This window comes from Monodon monoceros, unplaced genomic scaffold, assembly GCF_005190385.1.
Source record: "Monodon monoceros isolate NGI ecotype Baffin Bay Population unplaced genomic scaffold, NGI_Narwhal_1 Super_Scaffold_21, whole genome shotgun sequence".
Taxonomy (NCBI): domain Eukaryota; kingdom Metazoa; phylum Chordata; class Mammalia; order Artiodactyla; family Monodontidae; genus Monodon; species Monodon monoceros.
The window spans coordinates 78,315,819-78,342,608 of record NW_021703778.1 but is presented as its reverse complement, the minus strand read 5'-3'; the positions used below and the strand labels follow the sequence as shown (position 1 = coordinate 78,342,608).

The 26,790-nt window shown below is 34.4% G+C and overlaps 1 protein-coding gene across 1 annotated transcript in view; it reads right to left on the bottom strand.

Annotated features, from left to right (window-relative positions):
* SCAPER (S-phase cyclin A associated protein in the ER) overlaps positions 1-26,790 on the bottom strand; it is a 459,896-nt gene that overhangs the window by 305,613 nt on the left and 127,493 nt on the right. Inside the window, 6 exon segments of the mRNA XM_029238862.1 lie at positions 5,195-5,350; positions 20,574-20,714; positions 23,669-23,780; positions 24,055-24,172; positions 24,369-24,444; positions 25,156-25,326. Coding sequence (XP_029094695.1) covers positions 5,195-5,350; positions 20,574-20,714; positions 23,669-23,780; positions 24,055-24,172; positions 24,369-24,444; positions 25,156-25,326 — 774 coding nt within the window.

Genomic DNA, 26,790 nt, shown 5'->3' with positions numbered 1-26,790 from the left:
GTCAGAAATATTTTAAAAGATGTTAGAATTATGTGTAAGATGAAAATGATTATAGGTGACACAGCTTTGACATATACTTATATATTCAAGCCAAATAGATCCCTGGCTTGTCATTAGGTATGCTTCTCAGAATTTAAATAAAATCAAATACCAATACTATCTGGTTTTCATATGTCATTTACCAGTGTTACAAATAATTAGAAGAATAAATGCTGGGCTTCCCTGGTGGCGCAGTGGTTAAGAATCCTCCTGCCAATGCAGGGGACATGGGTTCAAGCCCTAGTCCGGGAAGATCCCACATGTCACGGAGCAACTAAGCCCGTGCGCCACAACTACTGAGCCTGCACTCTAGAGCCCGGAGCCACAACTACTGAGCCAGCGTGCTGCAACTATTGACGCCCACACGCCTAGAGCCCATGCTCCACAACAAGAGAAGCCACCGCAATGAGAAGCCTGTGCAACACAACGAAGAGTAGCCCCCACTCGCCACAACTAGAGAAAGCCCGCGCGCAGCAATGAAGACCCAACACAGCTAAAAATAAATAAAATAAAATAAACTTATTAAAAAAAGAATAAATGCTATTTTAAGGAGATACTATCTTATTAGAACCTGATACATATTTTATGGTTAATCATTTCTAAAGCCTTGTGTTTGGACATGGTTATAGAAATAACAGAACATGATGAAGAAAGCATAATTAACAGATTTTATTTCTGAACTAAGCTTCCATATAGGACTTAAGTGAAGAAAAGCTTGTGGCAGGGAGAAAGAGGCATTATAATATAGCATAGTGGGTAAGAGAGTGGACACTGTATTAGATTCCCTGATTTTGTTTCCTGATTACATTATTTACCAGCTGGGTGACCCTGGTCTAGTTATATTATATATGTGACTTAGTTTTCTGGAAGACAAGTAACAATAGTGCTTATTTCTTAGGATATTGTGAAGAACACATGAGATAATACATGAAAAGCACTTACATAGGGGTTGGCATATACTAAATTCTCAATAATTATCATCATCATCATCATTAATGGAGAAGATACTTCATTAAAATACTGTGATATGCTTCCTGTGTATTTTTGCCTACTAGGAGTACTTAGCTAATTTTCACCATATTACTAGATGTATTGATATATTTCTTTCAATTCATCCCCATCCCCCAGGGAGCTCACACAACATCTCCCTGGTCCCTAGTCTTTATGATAAATGGAACACACTACACTGATCTAGGCTCTAGTAACCACTACTTACATAGCCTTGAGCAAGTCATTCTACCTTAAAGAGACCCAGTTTGCTGTGAGATCGAAATTATCAACACAGGTAAATACTTAGCAAAGTGTTTAGTACATAGTAAAGTGTTTGGTAAATGAGAGCAGAAAAGAAATGCTAAAGCAGTTTCTGTTTAGATAACACTGGGAAGAGATGCTAATATTCTTAATAGTTAACTAAGTTACTAATAAGCTCACAATGGTAACTTTATACCTACAACAAGCTGTATCTACCCAGGGGAAGAAAACCTTTTTAAAGTAGTAACACAAAAGTGTCCCTATTTCTTTTCTTTCTTTTTTTTTTGGCAGGGGGCCTGAGAACTAGAGGGAATGCACTGAATTCATGAGAGCACATCTGACAGATCGCAGACTGCTGCAGGTGGACAATTAGATTTTAAATATAGTCTTTACTTTCTAACATACTATTCATGAACTGGTTATAGCTATTTCTCATTACTAAATATGTAGAAACTTTTTTAGTTATATACTCTCTGAAAAACTCAAGAGTAAAAAACAATCAAACCTGGTACAGAAAATTTTCTCCAATAAAAAACATGAACAGGGACTTCCCTGGTGGTCCATTGGCTAAGACTCCACACTCCCAATGCCGGGGGTCTGGGTTCGATCCCTGGCCGGGGAACTATTCCCTCATGCATGCCTCAACTAAGAGTTTACATGCTGCAACTATGAGTCCACATGCCACAGCTAAGAACTCCACATGCAGAAACTAAAGATCCCACATGCCGCAACGAAGATCCCATGTGCCACAACTAAAACCTAGTGCAGCCTAAATAAATAAATAAATATTTAAAAACAAAAAACACAAACAAAAGAGTTTTCCCTTAAACTCAAATTTATTTTTTAAAAATCTGCATTATGTCTGAAAACACAACTTTCACACTAAAATGCAAAAGGTTAAAGCATTAAATGTAAAGAATTAAACCAGAACTTTTCATTTCATACTTTACAAAACCAAAATCTTGAGGGATATACTTTTAAAAATTATAAGTTGGTCTTATAAATGAAATTTATTAATATTATATACAAACAATTACTTTATGCGTATGTGCACTGTAGCTACGTTGTATGCAAAAATATGATGTCAACTTGCTGATTGTTTTTACGGATATAAGAAATACTCCAACATTGTACTAATAGAAATAACTGGACTTCAAAAAATATCCAATCTTCTAATTTCTGTTTTTAATAAGTGGAAGAGAAAATTGGTAACTGTATACCTAATGAGTAAAATTAGTAAATTCACCTAGTGTTTTCCTTTCTAAAATTTAAGTTTCCTAAAGATAGGAAACTTTGTACCCCACAAAAGCATCTTGTACAGGGAAGGAGTTCGATAAATATCTATTAAACAAATGAAGCGTAACTTTATAATATTCATTATAAATCTACATACTCACAAATAAAAAGCATAAACCTACAGCAAATGAACTGTAAAGATATCTAACTCTCAACCCTTCTGAAACCTCTCAGACTCCCATGTACTTTGTTTCACAGTCGACGATGTGTTTATGGCAGCCTAAGAAAGGATTTTGCAACCCCGCGCTTTACGCCTACAAATCAGAAGATTAGGGCAAGAGGACAAGGCAGAATATCTAAGAAAACTGGGCTTAAAACTAATCCATCAATAATTTATATGGCAAAAAAGGGAAATTGAGAATATATGATGGCAGCATTAACTTAGTATTTCACTTACAAAAAACAAGAATCACAATTGCCTTTAACAATTTAACATTTATGTGAATGTTTCAAGAATAAAAGTAAAGCAGATGGAGGGCCTCTGAATTCTTTATTAAGTCAGTATCTTACTATTATTGTATTTACAGAATGTTTGGCATTATCTCCTTGCACATATAGTAACGACTACATATTTAAAAAATTTTTAAATTTTATATATATGTTATATATTACCAATGAATTTTTCTAGTATCAGTTATCTCTTATGTATCTTATGTACATACATTTTAAATTTTTCACTGAAAATTAAATCCATAGGAAATTTCTACATTTTTAAAGATAAAAATTAGTCTGAGTAGTCAAAAAAATTTTAAGTGTTAGTGAGTTCAGAAGATTCCTTACTACTTTCAGAAAATAACTGCTTTCCTTTACGCCTTAATAAATGTTCCAAATTATAAAATAAGAGTCGCCATTTTTAAAAAGAAGATAACTGTTATATTTCAAATCTTCAAATCTGCAAAATAAATGCAGAAAAAGTAACTAAAGATGTCTACTCAAAAATATACAATATTACTCATATATTTCCCCCCAAAATCCAGTTAAGAAGTTACCTCTTCCACTGAACTTTCCCTGACATTCCCCTCCCACCAAGAGAGCTAATTATTCCCTACTCTGTGATACCACTGTAACCTATACAGTACAGGTTTCTATTACACTTTCACACTATGTTGTAGTATTATTTGCCATAAAGGTAAAGATCATATCTCATTTATTTCTGAATTATTAATGCCTAATGGTTGCTCAAAAGTAACACACAATTTTCAAAATAATAATTATTTTTTTAACATCTTTATTGGCGTATAAAAAAATAATTATTTTTATAAATTGGTTTGATGCAGAAAAAGAAAGAGCAATAAAGCTGAAGGGATGGCTCAAATTAAAAATTCAAATATCCTATTTCATTTACTCATTTAAGAATGTTAGTTAATGAGTAATTAACTTTTAAATGATAAAAATGAATTTTTTACTGCTCCTTTGAGAGGAAAAGCTAAAGTTTCTCTAAACGTAGTATCCTGTATTTTTAAACATAAGTTAGCTTGACACTCAGATTAAAATGAGACCTTGAAGTCAAATCAAACAGAGATTGGGGTGAATATGGGACTGCTTGCTAGTGTACAAAAAGAGCATAAAGTAACCAATAAACTTGAAAACTGTAATGATATTTTAATTTCCTAAAATTACCAGTGACATGAAGAAGCATGAAACATTAACAACATCCCTAGCTTTTAACATAACAACAAAGCTCTTCATGGTCAGGTCCCTAACTCTACATGCCATACTCACTCATCTCCTGCATAGAATGCCTACTTTGCACCGTTTACGACTGTCTCAGTTTTCAAAACTTAGTTGAGGCACCGCCTCCTCCAGGAAGCTTTTCCTGATGTTCTCACGTCTTTGCCACTCTCAATTTGAGTAACAGGTTCTCTCCTTTGTGCTTCCAAAAACGTCTTTACTATTACACTAATCCTACGGGTTAAGATTTGTTTACATATATGTCTTCCCATTGAGATCAAGGATATATCTTTTTCATGTCCTTGAGCAAAGCACAGCACACAGATTATAGTAGTAATTCAATAAACGATGACTGAATGAATAAACAAGTAAATATTAGTCATAATAGATTAAGTATGTGTGCATCCATATTTGATCTTGAGGAAGGTTTAAATAGTTTAAAACCATCACTAAAGTTTATGTGTTAAGTCTTCTTCCCATCCTGAAAATGGTAGCTAACTTAGGGTATGCTACAGAGGTTAAAGTACCTGATGACACTGCCCAATATATGACAGGTGCTCCTTGTCATAAGCATAAAGATTGCCCAGTTATTAAGGCTATATACATTGGTTCAAACACAATCCATTTGTAAGGGAAGAAAGGAACATATTCTTGCCCAACCCAATTAGAAAAGAATAGATAATAATCTGTCCAGAGCAATTTAGTCCTTCATCTGGTTGAGACTAGAGATTCAAATTGACAAAAACACTGATAACCCTTTCTGAAGGAGTACACACTGCCTTGGCAATCAGGCTTCCCGTTTCCAAACCGTGCTACACTAAACCATGCATCCTTGGGAACACAGACTTGGTCTTACTCCTTTTTATATCCTCAGCACCTGGCTCAGAGCCTAGGAAATGGCTGGTGCTCAATAAATGCTTGCTGAATAAAATTCTACCTGAACAGCTTCATCACGTGCTTGCTTTTCTTCCTGTCTTCGCTGACGCTCTTCCTGTAACTCATTAAGCCTCTGCTCATATTCCTTCAATTTTGATAAAACATCATGGCGTTTGTTCTGGGCTTCGAGGGTATTTATAAAGGCAATTTCGTTTACCTGCAATAAAAAAAACGGAGAAAGTGAGTTTCAAATCAGGTTAATTCTAAGGCACATCACAAAAATAAGAAACTTAACAGTCCTCATATAATAATACAAACCAGTTTTAAGGCATAGACCAAAAAATGAACGACTTATAGTCTTTTCTTTCAATACTTATCCCCCAAATGGATAATAATCCAGTGTACATAACAAACCCATAGGCTGCAGTAAGAAGTGATTTAGAGAAGTGGTCCCCAACCTGTTTGGCACCAAGGACTGGTTTCGCAGAAGACAGTTTTTCCACAGACGGGGGTGGTGGGAGGATGGTTTAGGCATTAATGCAAGTGATGGTACAGGCGGTAATGCAAGCGCTGTTCAGGTGGTAACGGAAGTGATGTGGAGCAGCAGATGAAGCCGCTTGGTTGGCCGCCACTCACCTCCTGCTGTGTGGCCTGGTTCCTAACAGACCACAGGACTGCTAACGGTCCGCGGCCCGGGGGTTGGGGACCCCTGATTTAGAGTAAAGGTCTGCCATGGAAATATATTTTTTTTATTGAAGCATAGTTGATTTACCATGTTATGTTAGTTTCGGTGTACAGTAAAGTGATTCAGTTATACATATACATATATTCTTTTCCATTATAGTTTATTACAGGATATTGAATATAATTCCCCGTGCCATACAATATGACCTTGTTGTTTATCCATTCTATATATAATATCAATAGTTTGCATCTGCTAGTCCCAAATTCCCAATCCAACCCTCCCCCTTGGTGACCACAAGTCTGTTCTCTATGTCTGTGAGTCTGTTTCTGTTTCATAGATAAGTTCATTTGTGCCATAGCTTAGATTCTACGAATAATGATATCATATGGTATTTGTCATCTCTTTCTTACTTCACTTAATGTGATAATCTCTAGGTCCATCCACATAGATGCAAATGGTATTATTTCATTCTTTTTATGGCTGAGTAATATTCCATTGTATATATTTAGATCTTCTTTATCCATTCATCTGTCAATGGACATTTAGGTTGTTTCCATGTCTTGGATACTGTAAATAGTGCTGCTATGAACATAGGGGTGCATGTATCTTTTTCAATTATAGTTCTGTCCAGATATATGCCCAGGAGTGGAATTGCTATATCATATGGCAACTCCATTTTTAGTTTTCTGAGGAACCTCCATACTGTTCCCCATAGTGGCTGTACCAATTTACATGGTCACCAATTTTGTAGGAGGGTTCCCTTCCTTCCACACCCTCTCCAGCATTTGTTATTTGTAGACTTTTTAATGATGGCCATTATGACCAGTGTAGAATGGTACCTCATTGTAGTTTTGACTTACATTTCTCTAATAATTAGTGATGGTGAGCAACTTTTCATGTGCCTGTTAGCCATTTATATTGTCTTCCTTGGAGAAATGTCTATTTAGGCCTCCACTGAAATGTTTTTAAGAGACAAATTAAGATTTTTATAGAAACCATTTTATAGTTACTTAATATCATTGTGATTTGACATTATACAAGTTACATTAAGTTTTAATAGGTATGTACATTATTCTAATGAGTTTGAGATGACAAAACTTAAAGTAAACAAATCATTTTTCTTCAACATACACCAAATAAGTGACAATTAGGTACAAGATATTAAACTATATACCTCATCCTCAACTTCACATATATTGAGTCTGAACAGTAAAGTTTTGCTAGAGAGTACGGTTTTTTTTAATAGATCTTTATTGGAGTATAATTGCTTCACAATACTGTGTTAGTTTCTGTTGCACCACGAAGTGAATCAGTCATACGCATACACATGTCCCCATATCCCCTTCCTCTTGAGCCTCCATCCCATCCTCCCTATCCCACCCCCCTAGATCATCACAAAACACCGAGCCGATCTCCCTGTGCTATGCTGCTGCTTCCCACCAGCCAACTGTTTTACATTCAGTAGTGTATATATGCTGATGCTACTCTCACTTTGCCCCAGCTTTGCCCTTCCACCCTATGTCCTCAAGTCTATTCTCTATGTCTACCTCTTTATTCCTGCCCTGCAACTAGGTTCATCAGTACCATTTTTTTTTTTTTAGATTCCATATATATGTGTTAGCATACAGTATTTGTTTTTCTCTTTCTGACTGACTTCACTCTGTATGACTCTAGGTCCACCTCACTACAAATAACTCGATTTCATTTTTTTTATGGCTGAGTAATACTCTATCGTATGTGTCACGTCTTCTTTATCCATTCATCTGTCGATGGACATTTAGGTTGGTTCCATGTCCTGGCTATTGTAAATAGTACTGCAATGAACACTGTGGTACATGGCTCTTTTTGAATTATGGTTTTCTCAGGGTATATGCTCAGTAGTGGAATTGCTGGGTCATATGGTAGTTCTATTTTTAGTTTTTTTAAGACACCTCCAAACCATTTTCCATAGTGGTTATATCAATTTACACTCCCACCAACAAAATTAAATGAAATAGAAACAAAGAAAACAATAGCAAAGATCAATAAAACTAAAAGCTGGTTCTTTGAGAAGATAAACAAAATTGATAAACCCTCAGCCAGACTCATCAAGAAAAAAAGGGAGAGGACTCAAATCAATAAAATTAGAAATGAAAAAGGAGAAATCACAACTGACACCGCAGAAACACAAAGGATTATAAGATACTACTACAAACAACTATAGGCTAATAAAATGGACAATCACAAGAAAATGGATACATTGTTGGAAAGGTAAAACTTTCCAAGACTGAACCAGGAAGAATTAGAAAATATAAACAGACCCAACACAAGTAATGAAATTGAAGCCATAATTAAAAATCTTCCAAGGGCTTCCCTGGTGGCGCTGTGGTTGCAAGTCCGCCTGCCGATGCAGGGGACACGGGTTTGTGCTCCGTCCGGGAAGATCCCACATGCCGCGAAGCGGCTGGGCCAGTGAGCCATGGCCGCTGAGCCTGCATGTCCAGAGCCTCTGCTCCGCAACGGGAGAGGCCACAACAGTGAGAGGCTTGCGTACCGCAAAAAAAAAAATCTTCCAAGAAACAAAAGTCCAGGACCAGATGGCTTCACAGGTGACTTCTATCAAACATTTAGAGAAGAGCTAACACCCATTCTTCTCAAACTCTTCCAAAATATTGCAGAGGGAGAAACACTCCCAAATTCATTCTATGAAGCCACCATCACCCTGATACCAAAACCAGAAAAAGAAATCACAAAAAAATAAAATTACAAACCAATGTCACTGATGAATGTAGATGCAGAATCCCCAACAAAATACTAGCAAACAGAATCCAACAGCACATTAAAAGAATCATACACCATGATCAAGTGGGATTTATCCCAGGGATGCAAGGATTCTTCAATATATGCAAATCAATCAATGTGATACACCAGATTAACAAATTAAGGAATAAAAACCATATGATCATCTCAATAGATGCAGAAAAAGCTTTTGACAAAATTCAACACCCATTTATGATAAAAACTCTCCAGAAAATGGGCATAGAGAGAACCTACCTCAACATAATAAAGGCCGTTCATGACAAAACCACAGCAAGCATCATACTCAATGGTGAAAAACTGAAATCATTTCCACTAAGATCAGGAACAAGACAAGGATGTCCACTCTTACCACTCTTATTCATCATAGTTTTGGAAGTCCTAGCCACAGCAATCAGAGAAGAAAAAGAAATAAAAGGAATACAAATTGGAAAAGAAGAAGTAAAACTGTTACTGTTTGCCAATGACATGACACTGTAAATAGAAAATCCTAAAGATGCCACCAGAAAACTACTAGAACTAATCAATGAATTTGATGAGGTTGCAGGATACAAAATTAATGCACAGAAATCTCTGGCATTCCTATACAGCAACAACGAAAAATCAGAAAGAGCAATTTATGAAACACTCCCATTTACCACTGCAACAAAAAGAATAAAATACCCAGGAATAAATGTGCCTGAGGAGGCGAAAGACTTGTACTCATAAAACTATAAAACACTGATGAAAGGAATCACAGATGACATAAACAGATGGAGGAATATACCATGTTCTTGGACTGGAAGAATCAATATTGTGAAAATGAATATACTACCCAAGGTAATTTACAGATTCAATGCAATCCCTATCAAACTACCAATGGCATTCTTCAAAGAATTAGAACAAAAAATTTTACAATTCATATGGAAACGTGGAAGACACCAAATATCCAAAGCAATCTTGAGAAAGAAAAATGGAGTTGGAGGAATCAGGCTCCCTGACTTCAAACTATACCACAAAGCTACAGTAATCAAGGCAGTATGGTACTGGCTCAAAAACAGAAATATAGATCAATGGTAAAGGAGAGTAAAGTTTTTATGAGTAAAGTACAGTTAATGATAAAAAACTGGAAAATGTCTGTTGGGGTCAAATTTCTCATTCTTGAAAGCCAGAAGGAAGACATGCCACAGTGAAAAAGGTAGAGTGAAATTGGGAAGTAAACAAACTCTGAAGCTTACTCTCTCTGAAAGAAGTATAGACTCCAGGAATCCATGTTGGATGAAATAAAACCTATCACTAGATATGTTACAAACTGAAACAAGAAAGTTTGAATACAGTTCTAGCAAAGATTTCCCAATATCCATCCCATGTAACTACTTTCATAAGTAAATTAACAATATAATCATTTCTCAAGGTATACTGAAAGTATAAGACAAACAGGTATGCTCAAGGAAAATTAATCATAATGTATCAAGGGTCACATGTTAAACATAATCAAGATGAAAGAAAAAGAAATGAGACCTAATGCTCCAGACAAAATAAATAAAATAAAATTCAGAGGGAAGAATGCTCAAAAGCAGCATAAAAAATACAATCTGTGATGTTTGTCAAATGCTACAAAATTTTAGTTATGCTAGTTGAATATGTTTGGAGACGTAATGTACAGCATGGTGATAATAGTTAATAGTACTGTACTATATACTTGAAATTTGCTAAGAAGATAGATCTGAAATCTTCTTAGTATGTGTGCGCGCACACACACACACACACGTAACTAAGTAGAGGTAACAGATATTTTAATTAGTTGGATTGTAGTGATCATCCCACAATGTATATGTATATCAAAATATCAAGTTGTGGGCTTCCCTGGTGGCGCAGTGGTTGAGAGTCCGCCTGCCGATGCAGGGGACACGGGTTCGTGCCCCGGTCCGGGAAGATCCCATATGCCACAGAGCGGCTAGGCCTATGAGCCATGGCTGCTGAGCCTGCGTGTCTGGAGCCTGTGCTCCGCAACGGGAGAGGTCACAACAGTGAGAGGCCCACGTACCGAAAAAGAAAAAAAATCAAGTTGTACACCTTAATATATACAATTTTGATATGTCAATGATATCTCAATCAAACTGTAAGTAAGTAAAAAAATAAATAAGACGTTTCCTGGAAATTAACTGGAAGAAAACATAACCAAAGAAACAGCAGAATATCTCCTAGGCAAACTTTGTAATGTAAAAAGAAGTCAACAGGAACCTGAATTTAAAGGTGCAAAAAAGATGATAAAATGACATGATAAAATAAAGGAAGACTAGAGAGTTAAGGAAACTTAGGCCAAAGTAACACAATCACAGAATTAATTAAATTAGAAAAAGCATGAAACAGAGCAAAGATGGTAAAAAGTCAAATCACTAACAGAGGAAAGGCTTGTTATAATCACAGTTAATAGGGACTTTAAAATGAAAATTTATGTGTAAGTAATAACTTTTGAACATGGAGAACAAGTTAAGATGACCTAATGTAAGAATAATATCTGTAAAGTTAAGAAAGACAAAATATTCCAATATATAATACAGAAAATTTTCCCTGTAAAAAAGAAATACTGAAAATTGAGAAAGCCCACTTTATTTCATGAAGAATTTATTCAGAAGATCAACACCAAGAATATCCTTATTAAATCACAAAACATTAAGGAACAAGCACAAATTTTTTAAGCTTCCAGGCAGTAAATGCAAGTCATCTATGAGAAAGAGGGAGAAAAAATCTGTCTGGCCTCAGGCTTCTCCACAGAATTAGTTAATGCTAGAAAAACATGGAATAATGCCTACAAAACTTTGAAGGAAAGATATTCTGAACCATGAATCTGATCTCTAGCCAAGATGTACTCAGAAATGCCACAGGCCTTTGATACCTAAGAACTCAAGGAATAGAGCACAATAACCTCTTCCTGAAAAAATTACTTGTTAATAAAATCCAGCCAACCAGGTCAAAACAAAGAACTCATGAATGGAGGATTACGCAAGCTGTGCATCCATTCATACATAGAAGGAAAACTAAACTGTGGAATTTATAGTTTCAGAGCAAAATGTAAATGTTATAAACCTTAACAATGTAAAAATAATGAAACTATGAAAATTGTTGGGAGGAGATGTGTGATAAAGAAACATTTATTACAAATTCAATAAGTCCCTCCATTTTACTTCCACGTCACTTCCTTCTCTTAAAATGGAACTAAAATAGAAATGAATACTTCTTATTAAGAAGTACCATGGAGAGTATAATTCTTTTTTTTTTAATTAATTAATTTTTTTGGCTGTGTTGGGTCTTCGTTTCTGTGTGAGGGCTTTCTCTAGTTGCAGCAAGCGGGGGCCATTCTTCATCGTGGTGTGCAGGCCCTTCACTGTCGCAGCCTCTCTTGTTGTGGAGCACAGGCTCCAGACCCGCAGGCTCAGCAGTTGTGGCCCATGGGCCTAGCTGCTCTGCGGCATGGGGGATCTTCCCAGACCAGGACTCAAACCCGTGTCCCCTGCATTGGCAGGCAGACTCTCAACCACTGCGCCACCAGGGAAGCCTAATAGTATAATTCTATTTTATAAAGTTATCTATTCATTCAATCTGAACATTATTCTAAAGAGATTTCTGGAAGAGTATTTATAATGTCAATGGTAGCTATTTCTGAGGGTGGGATTTTGAGTTTCCTTTGCTACATATTGCTCGAATTCTTTAAAATGAGAATAAACCATTTTCATAACAATATGGCCACTATTCTACATATAAAACAGTATTAAAGAAAGCTAGACTAATGCATTTATACTAAGACTTAAAGACAAGAGAAAGTCCCTAAAGGTTTTTAAGTTGAGAGGTAATACAATAATGCCCTTAAGAAAGATTAATTTGAAGGGAGTAGGGACAAAAGGCAAGAATAACAACTGCAAATATTGATAAATGATCACAAGCTTTCCAAGTCTAGATTAATGGGAGACTAGTGATACCATTCATCTGAAATATGAATTTCAGGAAAGGCAAATGATTTGGGATACAGGGGTGGCGAGCTGATGAGTTTCACTGGATACAATCATCAAGCAATAGGTAACTGAGTCTAGAGCTTCATTGAGAGGGTGGGGTTAAAATGCAGATCTAGGAGTCACTACAGAGAGGATAGCTGAAGCAATGAGAATGATTGTGATATTCAAGGAAAGGAGTAAGTGAAGTGGACTGAAGGCAGTAACATTTAAGCAGCAAAAGAAAAAGGGAAGATAGTAAAGCATTGGTTAGGAAAGCAGAAGGAAAACCAAGATAGCGCAGAAGAAAGTGTTCTAGAAAAAAATACATAACAGTGTTGATAATGAACAGATCCAGAAAAGGCTTTTAAACATAGTGATAACAGAGTAACATTCTGAAAGGAAAGTACAGTATAGCATAGAGGAAAAATGGTGTCATAAGGAATTCAAGAAGACAGGAGTGATGAGGTAGTGGAAATGAGCACAGACAGCTCTTTCTAGGAATCTAGTGATTTCCAAAAGGAAAGAGTAGGTAATCTATAGAACAGGTGGAAGTAGTCAGTCTAGAGGAAGAAAGCAAAGGAGCAGGCACAAGAAGATAACTGATGAAGCAAATTTTAAAAGCAGGCAAGAGGACACAGCACAAGGAAAAGGCTACTGCCATAAATAAGGAAAAAGATGTCTTTTCCTCAAAAAAAAAACCCCCAAAACCCTGTACTTATGAGTAGACACATTGCATCTGAAAAGCTATCAATGAGACCATTAAGAAACTGAAAATAAAAGCCATTTTTATACTATTAAATAAATGATAAAATCGGGTGCTGAATAACTCTGCCTGTAATAATAATCACTATCAACTAAATAGTAGATGACTTATTTTCAATCATCTGTGTATCCAAGAAAGAACTAAGACATTTGAAAAGACCGTTAATTTATGCCAAGAACTCACAAAAAAAGTATATGTGGAAAAAATATCTTACACAGGACTGAAATAAATATATTTGGTATGTCTCAAGGACATATTCTTAAGTTCTAGTGGAACTTAAGTATATTTTAAATCACTGGATTATTAGAACTTCTGGATTAGTAATAAAACAACAGAAATGCATTAGGGACTTAAGGAAAAGTTAGGAAGTGGAACACAAATAGGATGTGGCATTCTATGAAATTGTAATATTTTACAGAGTATTTACAGCATACCAAGGATGGCATTAACTGCTTCACAATACGCACAACCTAATTTAATCCTTTCAGCAATTCTTTGAGATGTAGGTAAGATTATTCCTATTTTACAGATCAACAAATAGGCTGAGAGGCTAAAATAACACCCAAGACCATTCAGCTACTACGTGGTAGAGTCAGGACCTGAATCCAAATTTATCTAACTCCAGAGACTTCAGTCCTCACTATTATGATGAAAAATTACTTTTGAAGAAGGAGCAACTGTTTGATATATGTGGAACCAAATTTCCTGATCATAAAAATCACCTGGGGGGCTTATAAAAAAATAAAGCTCCTCAGGGGCCACTCTAGCATTACTGAAAAAAAACCTGCAAAGCTTGGAAATCTGTCTTTTTAACAACTCATATTACTGTTATAATCAGGCAAGACTGGGAAATATTGGCATGTGATAAAACCAAAGGTAGGAGGAGGTTTTGTCTCATAGATTAAAATGTCTGGGGATGAAAGTAATCGGCAATGTTTCACACAAACTTTTAAGATATTTATGTAATTATACAAAGAACAATTCATTCATAAAATATTTAAATGAATGAGAGAACAAGAAAAAACTAGATTGTCTATTTTTATTTTCTTTGTAGATACAATACATTTCAAAAGAGAGTTTCAGAGATTATCGAAGAGAAAGCAATGAAAATTAAGAGAACCAACAGGGCAGCAGTTGGTAGCAGGGTTTTAAAGCAGAATTCCGTATTAGCAAAAATCTTAGTACAGACTGTTAACTCAGTGAACCTGGATTATTAAGAATTTTTAAGACTGAAAATGGAGCTGATATCTTTATGTAAAAACAACCAGCAGTCAACCACTTATCTTGACGGAAATTATTTAAACTATAGTTTGGGTTAATATGTTTATAGGAGCCACTTTGGTTTAATGAGATTATAATGAAAGTAAATATATTAGGCAATTAGACAGATCAAAATTCATACAAGTCATATAAAAAAAAGACCACAAAATGAAAATACTAAATCAATAATAAGAACAGTGGTAAAAGCATAGGCTTTGGAACCACAAACATCAGGATTTTAATTCTGACTGTGTGACCATCAACAATCTGCCTTCAGACTGCTCCTCTAAAATATAAAAATAATACATAGTTCAGAATTTCCACTTCCAGCTATGATGGAGTAAGAGGGTCCAGATGCACCCTCCCACCTTAAACAACTAAAAAATTAGGCAAATATATAAAATATATGAAATTCAATTAATGTAACACAGCAAATATCAAAAGAACAAAGGACAAAACCACATTATTCTTGCAATAGATGGAGAAAAAGGATTTGACAAAATCCAATACCACTTCATGATAAAAACACTCAACAAACTAGAAGTAAAAAGGAACTTCCTCAATTTTTGAAGTGTATCTATGAAAACCCCATACCTAGCATCATACTTGATGATGAAAGACTAAATGCCTCCCACTCCAAAGATCAGGAACAAGACAAGGATGTCCACTCCTACCACTTCTATTCAGTATTGTATTGCAGGTTGTATCCTGGGCAATAAGCAACAACAACAACAACAAAAATCAAAGCCATCCCGATTGGTAAAGAAGAAGTAAAACTATCTCTAGTTGCAGATGGTATGATCTTGAATATAGAAAATCTTAAGGAATCCACTAAAAAGCTATTACAACTAATGAGCAAGTTCAAGCAGGGTTTCAGGAGATAAGATAAATATATAAAAATCAATTGTATTTCTATACACTAGCAGTAAACAATCTGAAAATGAAATTAAGAAAACAATTCCATTTACAGTCACCTCCAAAAGAGTACAATCAATACTTAGGAATTAATTTAAACAAGAAGGTGAAAGCTTTGTGTGCTGAAAATTAGAAACCACTCCATAAAGAAATTAAGGAAGATTTAAATAAATGGAAAGATATCCTGTGTTCATGGATTGGAAGAGCTAATATTATTAAGATGGCAATACTCTCCAAAGCACGGTAAAAATTCAATGCAATCCTAACAAAACTCCAATGGACTTTTTTATGGAAATGGAAAGCTTATCCTCATCCTAACTGCAAGTTGCCCCAAATAGCTAAGACAACATTGAAAAAGAACTAAGTTGGAGGACTACAGTTCCTGATTTCAAAGCTTACTGAAGTGCTACGGTAATCAAAACAGTGTGATACCAGCATAAGGACAGACGTATAGACCAGTGGAATAGAACTGAGAGAAGAGAAATAAACCTGTACACCTATGGCTAATTGATTTCCAGCAAGTGTGCCAAGACCATTCACTGGGGAAAGAATAGTGTCTTCAAGAAGCAGTGCTTGGACAAATGATATCCACCTGCAAAAGAATAAAGGCAGACCCCCTACCTCATTCTGTATATAAAAATTAATTCAAAATGTATCTATGACCTAAATATAAAAGCTAAAACCATAAAACTCTTAGAAGAAAACATGGAGGTAAATCTTCATGACTTTGAATTTTGTAATAATTTCTTAGCACAAAAAGTACAAAAAATAAAACAAAAGATAGATAAATTGGACTTCATCAACATTAAAAACTTTTGTGCAAAGAACATTATCAACAAAGTGAAAAGGTAACCTACACAGTGTGAGAAAATATCTGCAAATTATATATCTGATAAAGGACTAGTATTGAGAATATACAAAGAACTCTTACAGCTGAACAACAAAAAGACAAACAGCCCAATTTAAAAAAATGAGCAATGGACTTTGAACAGACTTTTTTCTAAGGAAGATATACAAATAGCCAATAAGCACATAAATATATGCTCAATATTGTTAGTCATTAAGGAAATGGACAGATTCCTAGAAAGACACAAATTACACAAGAGAAATAGATAATATGAATAGCCCTATGTATATAAAAAAATGGAATTTTTATTTAAAAAACTCATCCACAAAGAAAACCCCAGGCCCAGACGGCTTCATTGGTAAATTCCACAAAAAATTTAAGGAGGAAATTGTACCAGTTCCACATAAACTACTTTAGAAAACTGAAGAGGATGGAAACCTTCCCAAGTCACTTTAGGAGGCCAGCATATTCTGTTACCAAAAGCAGACAAAGACATTGTAAGAAAAGAAAAAAAAAGATCAAAATCCCTCACAAACATTGATGCAAAAATTCTTAAAATTTTAGCAAACGAAGCACACCAAAATATAAAACTGATATTATATCATGACCATGTGAGGTTTATCCCAGAATTGCAGTTACTTTGGTAACCGACAATCAAATACTGAAATTCACCATTTTAAGATCTAAAAAAACACATAATATCATCTCAATAAATGCAGAAAAAGCAGGTAACCAAATTCAAAGTCCATGGTAAAAAAATTTTAGTAACTAGGAATAGAAAGGAAGTTCCTCAATCTGATAAAGAACATCTATGAAAGATCTACAGCTAATATCACACTTAATGGTGAAAGACTGAACGCTTTCTTCCTAAAATTAGGAGCACGGCAATGATATTGGTTCTCATCATTAATCAACATTGTGCTAGTACTGGTTAATGCAATAAAGGGAGATTTAAAAATGAAAAACATACAGGAAAAGAAGTAATAAAACTAGAACTAGTAGGTTTAGCAGGGTTGTAGCATATAAGGTAATACACTAAAATCAAATGTGTTTCTATAAGTTAGCAGCAAACAATTAGAAACAAATTTAAAACAAGATACTATTGACAAGAGCATTAAAAATATGAACTGCAGATAAATTTCATAAAATATATACAAACCAAAATAAATGGAGATATATGCCATCAGACATATGGTTCAGAATACTCAATATCATTAGGATGACAAGGCTCCCCCAGATTAATGTATATATTCAATGCAATTCTAATCAAAATACAGGCAGTCCTCTTTTGGGCGGGAGGAGTAGAAATTCATAAGGTGATCCTATAAATTACATGGAAATGCAAAGAACCTAAAAGAGCAAAAGTAGTTTTAGAAGAAAATAAAACTTAAGGATTTATACTTGATTTCATGACTTATTATAAAGGTACAGTAATGAAGATAACGTTTTATTTATAAAGATAAATGTAACAGAATAGAAAATCAGAAATAGACCCACACATATATAGCCAATTGCTTTTCAACAAGGGTCTAAGGCAATTCATTATACAAAAGATAGTCTCTTTAACAACTGATATTGGAACATTATATAACCATATGAAGAAAATGAACCTCAACCCTACCTCACACCGTATAAAAAACTTAACTCAAAATGGAACATAGACCTCACTGTAAAATTTAAAACTTCTAGAGAAAACTTAAGGGAAAATCTTAGTGACCTTAAGTTTATGTAACTTTTTAAAATAGGGTACAGAAAAACATAAAGTACAGAAAAAAAAAAAGTCTATATGGGACCTTTCCAATTTTTAAAACTTCAAAAGACACTTTTAAGAAAATGAAAAGGCAATCCGTAGACTGAGAGAAAATATTTGCAAAACATAGATATTAATATCTAAAATATACAAAGTCCTCTAAGAAATTCTGCTATTTGCCACAACATGGGTGAAAATGGAGGGTATTATGCTAAGTGAAATAAGCCAGAGAAAGAAAGAAAAATACTGCATGGTATCACTTATATTTGGAATATAAAAGAAAAAGTGAAACTCATCGAAACAGATTTTTCTTTCTGTAGTTGATTTCTAGTTTCATACCATTGTGGTTGGAAAAAATGCCTGACATAATTTCTATCCTCTTAAATCTGTTGAGACTTGTTTTGTGGTCTAGTATGTGATCTATCCTGGAGAACATTCCATGTACACGTGAAAAGAATGTTTATTTTGCTGTTTTTGAATATAATGTCCTATAGATATCTATTAAGTCCAACTAGTCTATTGCATCATTTAAGACCATCATTGCCTTATTGATTTTCTGTCCAGATATGCAACCAACTGAAATGCCCATGAACAGATGAATGGATAAAAAAGATGTGATATATATATATATACAATGGACTATTACTCAACCATAAAAAAGAACAAAATTCTGCCATTTGCAGCAACATGGATGGACCTAGAGAACGTTATGCTTAGTGAAGTAAGTCAGACAGAGAAAGACAGAAACTGTATGATATCACTTATAATTGGAATCTAAAAAATAATACAAATGAATATATATGCAAAACAGAAACAGACTCAGAGACATAGAAAACAAACAAACCAGTGGTAACCAAAGGGAAGAGGGGAGAAGGGAGGGGCAAATTAGGGGTACAGAATTAAGACATACAAACTACTATGTATAAAATAGATAAGCAATAAGGATATATTGCTATTACAGGGAATTACAGCCATTATCATGTAATAATTTTAACGGAGTATAATCTGTAAAAATACTGAATCACTATGCTGTACACCTGAAACTAACACAATATTGTAAATCAACTATACTTCAATTCAAAAAACTCAAAGAAAGAGCAAACAGAAAAGTAGTTGTCACAGGCCGGGGGGAGGCAGATAGAAATAGGGAGAGATTGGTGAAAGGGGACAAACTTTTAATTATAAGATGAATGAAATGTAAGCATCTAATGTATAACATGGTAGCTATAGTTGATAACACTGTATTGTATTGATATAATTGAAATACGCTAAGAGGGTAGAACTCAAATGTTCACACACACACACACACACACACACACAAAAGATAAATATGTGAGGTGATGGATATGTTAATTAACTGGATGAGGGAAATCCTTTCACAATGTATATGTATATCAAATCACCATGTAAATATCTATTTTATTTGTCAACTATATCTCAAAAAAGCTGAAAAGAGAACTGTTTGACTAATAACAAAACAATCTAACTTTAAAAAATGAACAAAAATATTTGAACACTGTACCAAATAAGAGCTACAGATAGGAAATACACACATGAAAAGATGTTCAAAAAGCAAATTAAAACCACATGACACTATACATAAAGACTAATATGGAATGGTTAGAATTACAGTATGTAACCATGTCAAGTGTTGGTGAGAATGTGGCTAACTAGAACTCTCATCCACTGTTGGTAAGAGTATATAAAGTGTTTCTTTAAAAGTTAAACCTATCATAAGACTCTGCCAATATCAGGTATTTACCAGAGAAAATGAAAGCACACATCTGCACAAAGATTTGTACACGAATTTACACAGCAGCTATATCTATAACAGCCAAAAACTGGAATGAAAACAAATGTCCATCAACAAGTGACTGGATTAACAAACTATGGTATTTCTACACAATGGTATACTTCTCAGCAATGAAAAGGAAATGATACACAACAGCATGGATAAAATTCAAAATAACTATGCTGAATGAAAGATGCCAGGGCAAAGAGTACATACTCTATGATTCCATTCATATAAAATTCTGGAAAATGCTAACATCCATAGTGACAAAAAGCAGATCAGCAATTGCGTGGTAACAGAGTTGGAGGAAGGAATGAATTACAAAGAGGTATAAGAAACTTTTGAGGGTGATGGAATTTTTTATTATTTTCATTGTACTGATGGTTTCAGGAATATATATGTCAAAACTCAACAAATTGATGCTTCACATATGTGTTATTTATTGTCTGTGAATTATACCTCAATAAACCTGTAAAAAGTAATACATATCTCACATGATTATTGTAAGAATAAGATATTGCACATAATAAGTATCAAATGAGCATGTAAAAATGCTGTTATTCTGGCACAGGATAAACATTTGATAAACATTAGCTTCTCGTGTAACAACTGAAAAAGTACTCAAATAACTAATTCAATGTTCAAAGCACCTAAGTTATACCTTAGCTTCTTCCTCTTGTGCTTTTTTAACAATTGCTTGTAACTGCACCTCTCGTTTAAATTCAGCATGAAGTAATTTCTCTTCCATCATCCTACGTCGTTGGTCTAGTAACTCTTCTTTCCACTTCCGGACATCTTTCTCCTATATGCAATGAATTATCACATCATTAATTTCAGCATACATAGTCACTTGACAAGAAGTGCAAACAGATAAACAGCTTAGGAATTATAAAGTCAAGAATGTGGAAAGACCTAAGGATCATGACTAATGATTACGAACACAGCCTATGGAGCCAGACTGATGAGTTCATAATCTACCATGGTCACTTGCTAGATATATAAACTGGGCAACTTTTTTAGCCTATGTCTCAGTTTCCTTATCTATAAAGAGAATAGTAGTAGTACCTAACTCATAGGTTTTCAAGATTGAGTGAATATACGTAAACTCTTAGAACAGTACATTAGACGTTGCTCAAGAGAAATATTTGCTGTTATTATAGTGCACTATGAGCACACTTAAAATGAAAATAGTGTATATGTCTTATCCTTATAAACATTAATGGCTCTATAACCCAAATTCAAGACACATAATTTTATCCTAGAAATTGAAAAAAAGGTGAGAAGTCTGAAAAATAAATATTTGCATAAGAAACATTCTCTGAAGGAACAGAGAGTTTTGACTATAGAAGAATAATTACGTTAGCTCCCTTTACTTCCTTAAAACAATATCAAATAGAAGTAAAAGACTTGTCCTGTGCTCCAAGAAATCAGAACCTGCACCTGCAATAAGAATAAATTATAGAAAATCAATGTTGGCTCAACATGAATGGGAAGAAAACTAACATTTCAGTTGAATTTCATCTATATAATAATGTATTTAACCACCTAAAAAAGTATGATGCAGAAACAGTACTGGATTAGGAGCTAGGAACAGGTCCTTAAAGCTCTAGCTCTACAAATTATTGGTCATGTGATATTGGTAACTAGCTCTGCAAATTATTGGTCATGTGACATTGGAAACAGCCCTTATCCTCTCCTAGATTCAGTTTTCACATCTATAAAATGGGGTTCAGGGGGACTTCCCTTGTGGCGCAGCGGCTAAGAATCCGCCTGCCAATGCAGGAGACGTGGGTTCGATCCCTGGTCTGAGAAAATCCCACATGCCACGGAGCAACTAAGCCCGTGCACCACAACTACTGAGCCTGCGCTCTAAAGCCCGCGAGCCACAACTACTGAGCCCGCACGCCACATCTACTGAAGCCTGCGTGCCTGGAGCCTGTGCTCCGCAACAAGAGAGGCCACAACAGTGAGAGGCCTGCGTGCCGCAAAAAAAAAAAAAAGAATTTACTATTTTGTTTGCATGAGTATCTGGAGATTATAGTATATAGTGAGAAAATAAAGTATATAATTTTATTTGTATTAAAAATACAATAAGAAGGGAAATTATAATTGTGTTAGAACATTTTTCTAAAACTTAAAATGAAATAATATATTAACTCTTATAGAGCCCCATGACATGGAGACTGTTTTTCATATTTGATCTATTCAATCTAAATGATTAAAATCTTGATTAAAATAATTAAATTCCTGAGATTCAGGTAAAGAGAAAAATTACAGATTTTCTTCCTTTCCCAGCCAACTTTTCCACTGTACTAAGGAGAATCTTATGCCACCTCATTTTTACATTCAAATTATTTGGTCCAATTGTTTTTCCCAATTTTAAAACAAACATAAGTAATGCAAATATTTTTAACCTAGGCATATTAGTCCTCCTTTCTAGGACCAGAAGGTAACAAAGGAGTTCACCTATACTATAAAGGTTACCTATCTTCTGTCATGCTATGCTAGGTATATGTAGTTCACAGACTTTAAGATGGCTCCAAATGATCCCAGCCATGTGGTATTCAGACCCTTGTGTATTTCCCTCCAACACTGTACCAGGTTTGTGACCAATACAATTCAGCAAAAGTGATGGTATATCACTTTCAAGATTAGGTTATAAAAGACAGTGCAGCTTCCATTTTGGCAGCTCACTTGTTCATTCTCTATCTTTCTCGTCTTCTCTCAGATTACTCTGTGGGAAAGGTAGCAGCCATGTTATAAGAACATCAGGCTATGGAAAGACCCACATGGCAAGATACTGAGGTCCATAACCAACAGCTAAAGAGGAATCCAGGCCTGCCAATAACCATATGAGAGTTTGGAAGTGGATCCTTCGGCTCCAAATGACGGCTGCCCCAGACAACAGCTTGACTGCAACCTCAGGAGAGACTCTGAACAAAGAAATAACAACACAAGCCACTCCTGGTTTCCATGCCCAAGAAACTTTGAGCAGTTGTTTTAAGTGAAAATGTGTGTTGTTTTAAGCTGCTAAGTCTTGAGGCCCTTTGTTACACAGCACACATAACTAATACAGTACTCATGTCTGCCATGTGTAACTAACAATAAGAATGACCATATGCTGAGCAACAGCCACCCGAGCACCATGGTACTGTTTTACTTGCCACTTTCATCATCACAACTGGTTAACAATGATAATTGTCATTTTATGGATAAAGAAATTAAAAGGCAGTATTGTTATGTAATTTGCCCAGGGCATCATATCCTATTATGTGGTTCAAACCAGGATTTCACCTGATTGGGCATCTCCAGAGCCCATGTTCTTTCCACTACACCACACTGATCAGAAGTTACACTGCTCTAAATACTCCAAGAATCTCTTCCATAAATCTAATTAGTGCCCTACTTATTCAAATCTGATCATCTCAAGCTCAAAACTGTCCTACCAGTTCATTGAACACTTTGCACAAGACTTCCCAAGGAAACCCCCACTGAAAATGGCAAAAGACAAAGCGCAGCTTTAAAATCCATGCGAACTCAGCAAAACATCAATTTACCAGCTTTTTTAAGAATGACAAATTCTGTTTTCTTTCTTTAACAGGTAGCTTTCTGTAACTCAGTAGATAGAAATGCTTTTGTTTCCTAGTAAATATATTTTTATTGTTCTTTTAGCTTCTTTCGAACCAGAAGAAGTCAAGTTGAAAATAAGCCCATCAATTTAAGGCAATCACACTTCCCTAAAAATTAAAAACTCACCCTTTCTAACAATTTCTGAAGCTTTAATGTTTTCTCTTCACGTAACTTTTCCCTTAGCTGCTGTGCTTTCATTTGTTTTTCTTCATGTTTCTTCTTAGATTCTGCAATTGTTCTATTAATACAAACAAATGGACAAGAGACACAAATGTTTACATGATAAAGTCAATAATATCTTCTTTAGTCTTCAAAGTTCTTAAAATAAATATAAAAAATATACAAAACTAACTTTGGCCTAAAATTTCACAGAAACATTGTCACTTTTCAATGGATCTGGAAATGTCTTGAATAATGTACCTTAAAATAGTATGTAGTAACTCCATTTAATAGTCAAGAACATCTAGTTCCCTTCCTGTGAAACATTTCAAATTAATTTTCAAAGGCCAGACCTTTTACGAGATGGTGAGGAAAGTTTTTCATGCATGTGAATTCCATGTCCTGGAGGTCTAGCAGGTTCCTCCTCTACAATATCCCCCCAGGATGTATTCTGGCGCCAAGACTCACGAGCTGTTTTCAGAAAAAAGAAAACCGCTATTGCTTAGCCACATAATTCTATAAAACCAACATTTGAGAACAGACTTTTAAAAGGCATCCCACTCTTATTAATTTTACACAAAAACCCCAAGTAATAAGATAATCTATTTTATATCCCTCTACCTATACATACAACACACACACACACACACATACAAACATGTAATACCTTCATAATCTGCAAGGACATCGTTCCAATCCATAGACATACCACAGAAAGATACACTTCCACTGCCCATGCTGGCCTAAAATGTAATAAGAAAAATTGAGTAACAAATATTTGAACCAATTATAACCTTATAAAATGAACTATATATGAAATTTTTCTACCTATTGCTCATATATTTCATTTAGCAAACAGTCCAAAACCAGAAAAAAGTTACATACCTCTTACAGTCACAATAATTACCAAGTTAAAAATACCACAGCCTATACATTTTAAGAGGAAGACTAACCTATGTGCCATTAACAGCAGAGACAAGCCAAGTAATTTTAAAAGAAAACTATTGGGTTTAAACTATTACTACATAAATTCTGACACATTTAGAGCATACATCAGAAAAGCTAAAAAGTATTTGTTGGGCATTAAAATTTAATAGGATAACATAGCAAACATTCATGATTACTTTTATTCTTTAAGAAATCCCTCTCATCAACATATATATCCTGAGCGCCTAGTGATAGCAAGGCAATGTGTCATTTGCTTTTTATTAGCAGAAGGAAAAATATATCTTCGACTCTTCTTCAATCTGTACAATTATAATCTGAGAAATGTTATGTATTTACTTACTCTGAGATTCATTTTCTTGATTTGTAAAATGAGAAAACAACTTCCAACTTGTCAATTGCATTATATATAAAAACACTTAGTAACGGTAAAGTGCTTAAAAAAAGACTTGCTATTGTTTATTGTATAAGTCTCAATCACCCAGAGAATAAAAATTCTAAAAGCTCACAGAAAAATCACTGTCGTTGTCAGTTTCAATATTGATATCATTGTTTTCTTCAGCTTCAATTTCTCTGGTTAACTGTTCCTCTTCAGCAATAGCACTAGCAATGGCTTCTTCATTGGCCTTTTCTAGACGATCTGCTAGCTCTTCCTTTTTAGCAAGAACTTCTGCCATAGACTATAAAGTTAAAAACAAAATCAGTTGACTGGAAAGTTAAGTAAGTGTTTCTTTATGTTCTAATCATAAATAGTATATATAAAAATAGCATTGATCTAGAATTATAAAACTTGGGGTCCAGTTATATGACTCGGAAATTTCTTAAAAGCAAAAGACTATTTTATATTCCATAAAATGATACAATAATCCATGAGACCTTTTTACTAAACTGCTGTGTATGACAAACTGTGAAGTTGTATAAATAATAGTTATTGTTATTAATAATAAACTGTGAATTTCATTTGAGCACCAAAATTCAAAACATTTACAGGTCAAATATTTGAAAAACCAAAGAAAAACATTATACTTTAAAGGGAATATAAAAAAAAAATTATGCCGTACTGGTGATGACACTTTCTGAACATATATACCTTACTTAAAATTATGCATTAGAATTATGTAATACAAATATATGCATCAGAATTATTAATTAATAAATCCCTATAAAAAGCTAAATATGCATACTATAAACCCTAAAGCAAACAGTGAAATAACAAATATTTATGGCTACTAAGCCAACAAAGAAGATAAATTATAAAAGAAAATTAATCAAAAAGATGGGAGAAAAAGGAAAAAGGGGATGAAGAACAGATGAGTCAAAGAGAAAAACAATAAGATGATAGGTTTAAAGGAACCATATCAATAATCACATTACACGGAAAGAGAGACTCAAATTGGATAAAAGCAAGACCCCAAACCACATGCTGCCCATACGAAACCTAATTTAAATATGAGAATATAAACAGATTACAAATAAAAGAGCTACCATACTAACACTAACCAAAAGAAAGTTGAAGTACTAATATCAGACACAGTAGATTTCAGAGCAAAAAATATGACAAGGGATAAAGAAGGTCATTTCATAATGATAAACTGTTAATTCACTAAGAAGACAAAACAATCCTAAAGGTTTATGAACATAATAATAGATCTTCAAAATGAAAGAAGCAAAAACTGATAGAATTACAAAACAAAATAAACTTAATGGGAATGTAAAATGATGCAGCTACTTTGGAAAACAGTCTGATAGTTTCTCACAAAGGTTAAATGTAAAGTTACCATACGACCCAACAATCCCATTCCTAGAGGTATACTCAGGAGAAACGAAACCATATGTTCACACAAAAACTTTTACACAAATATTTAAACCAGCATTATTCATAAATTCCAAAAAGTGGAGAAAACCTAAATGTCCATCAACTGATAAATGGATAAAATGTGGTATATTCCACATTTTTCAATCAGTGGAATATTATTTGGGCATAAAAAGGAATGAAATACTGATACAGGCTAAAACACAAATGAACCTTGAAAACAATATGCCTAGTGAAAGAAGCCATTCACAAAGACCACATATTGTATTCCACTTCTATGAAATGTCCAGAACAGGCAAATCTATAGAGACAAAAGACAGATTAGTGGTTG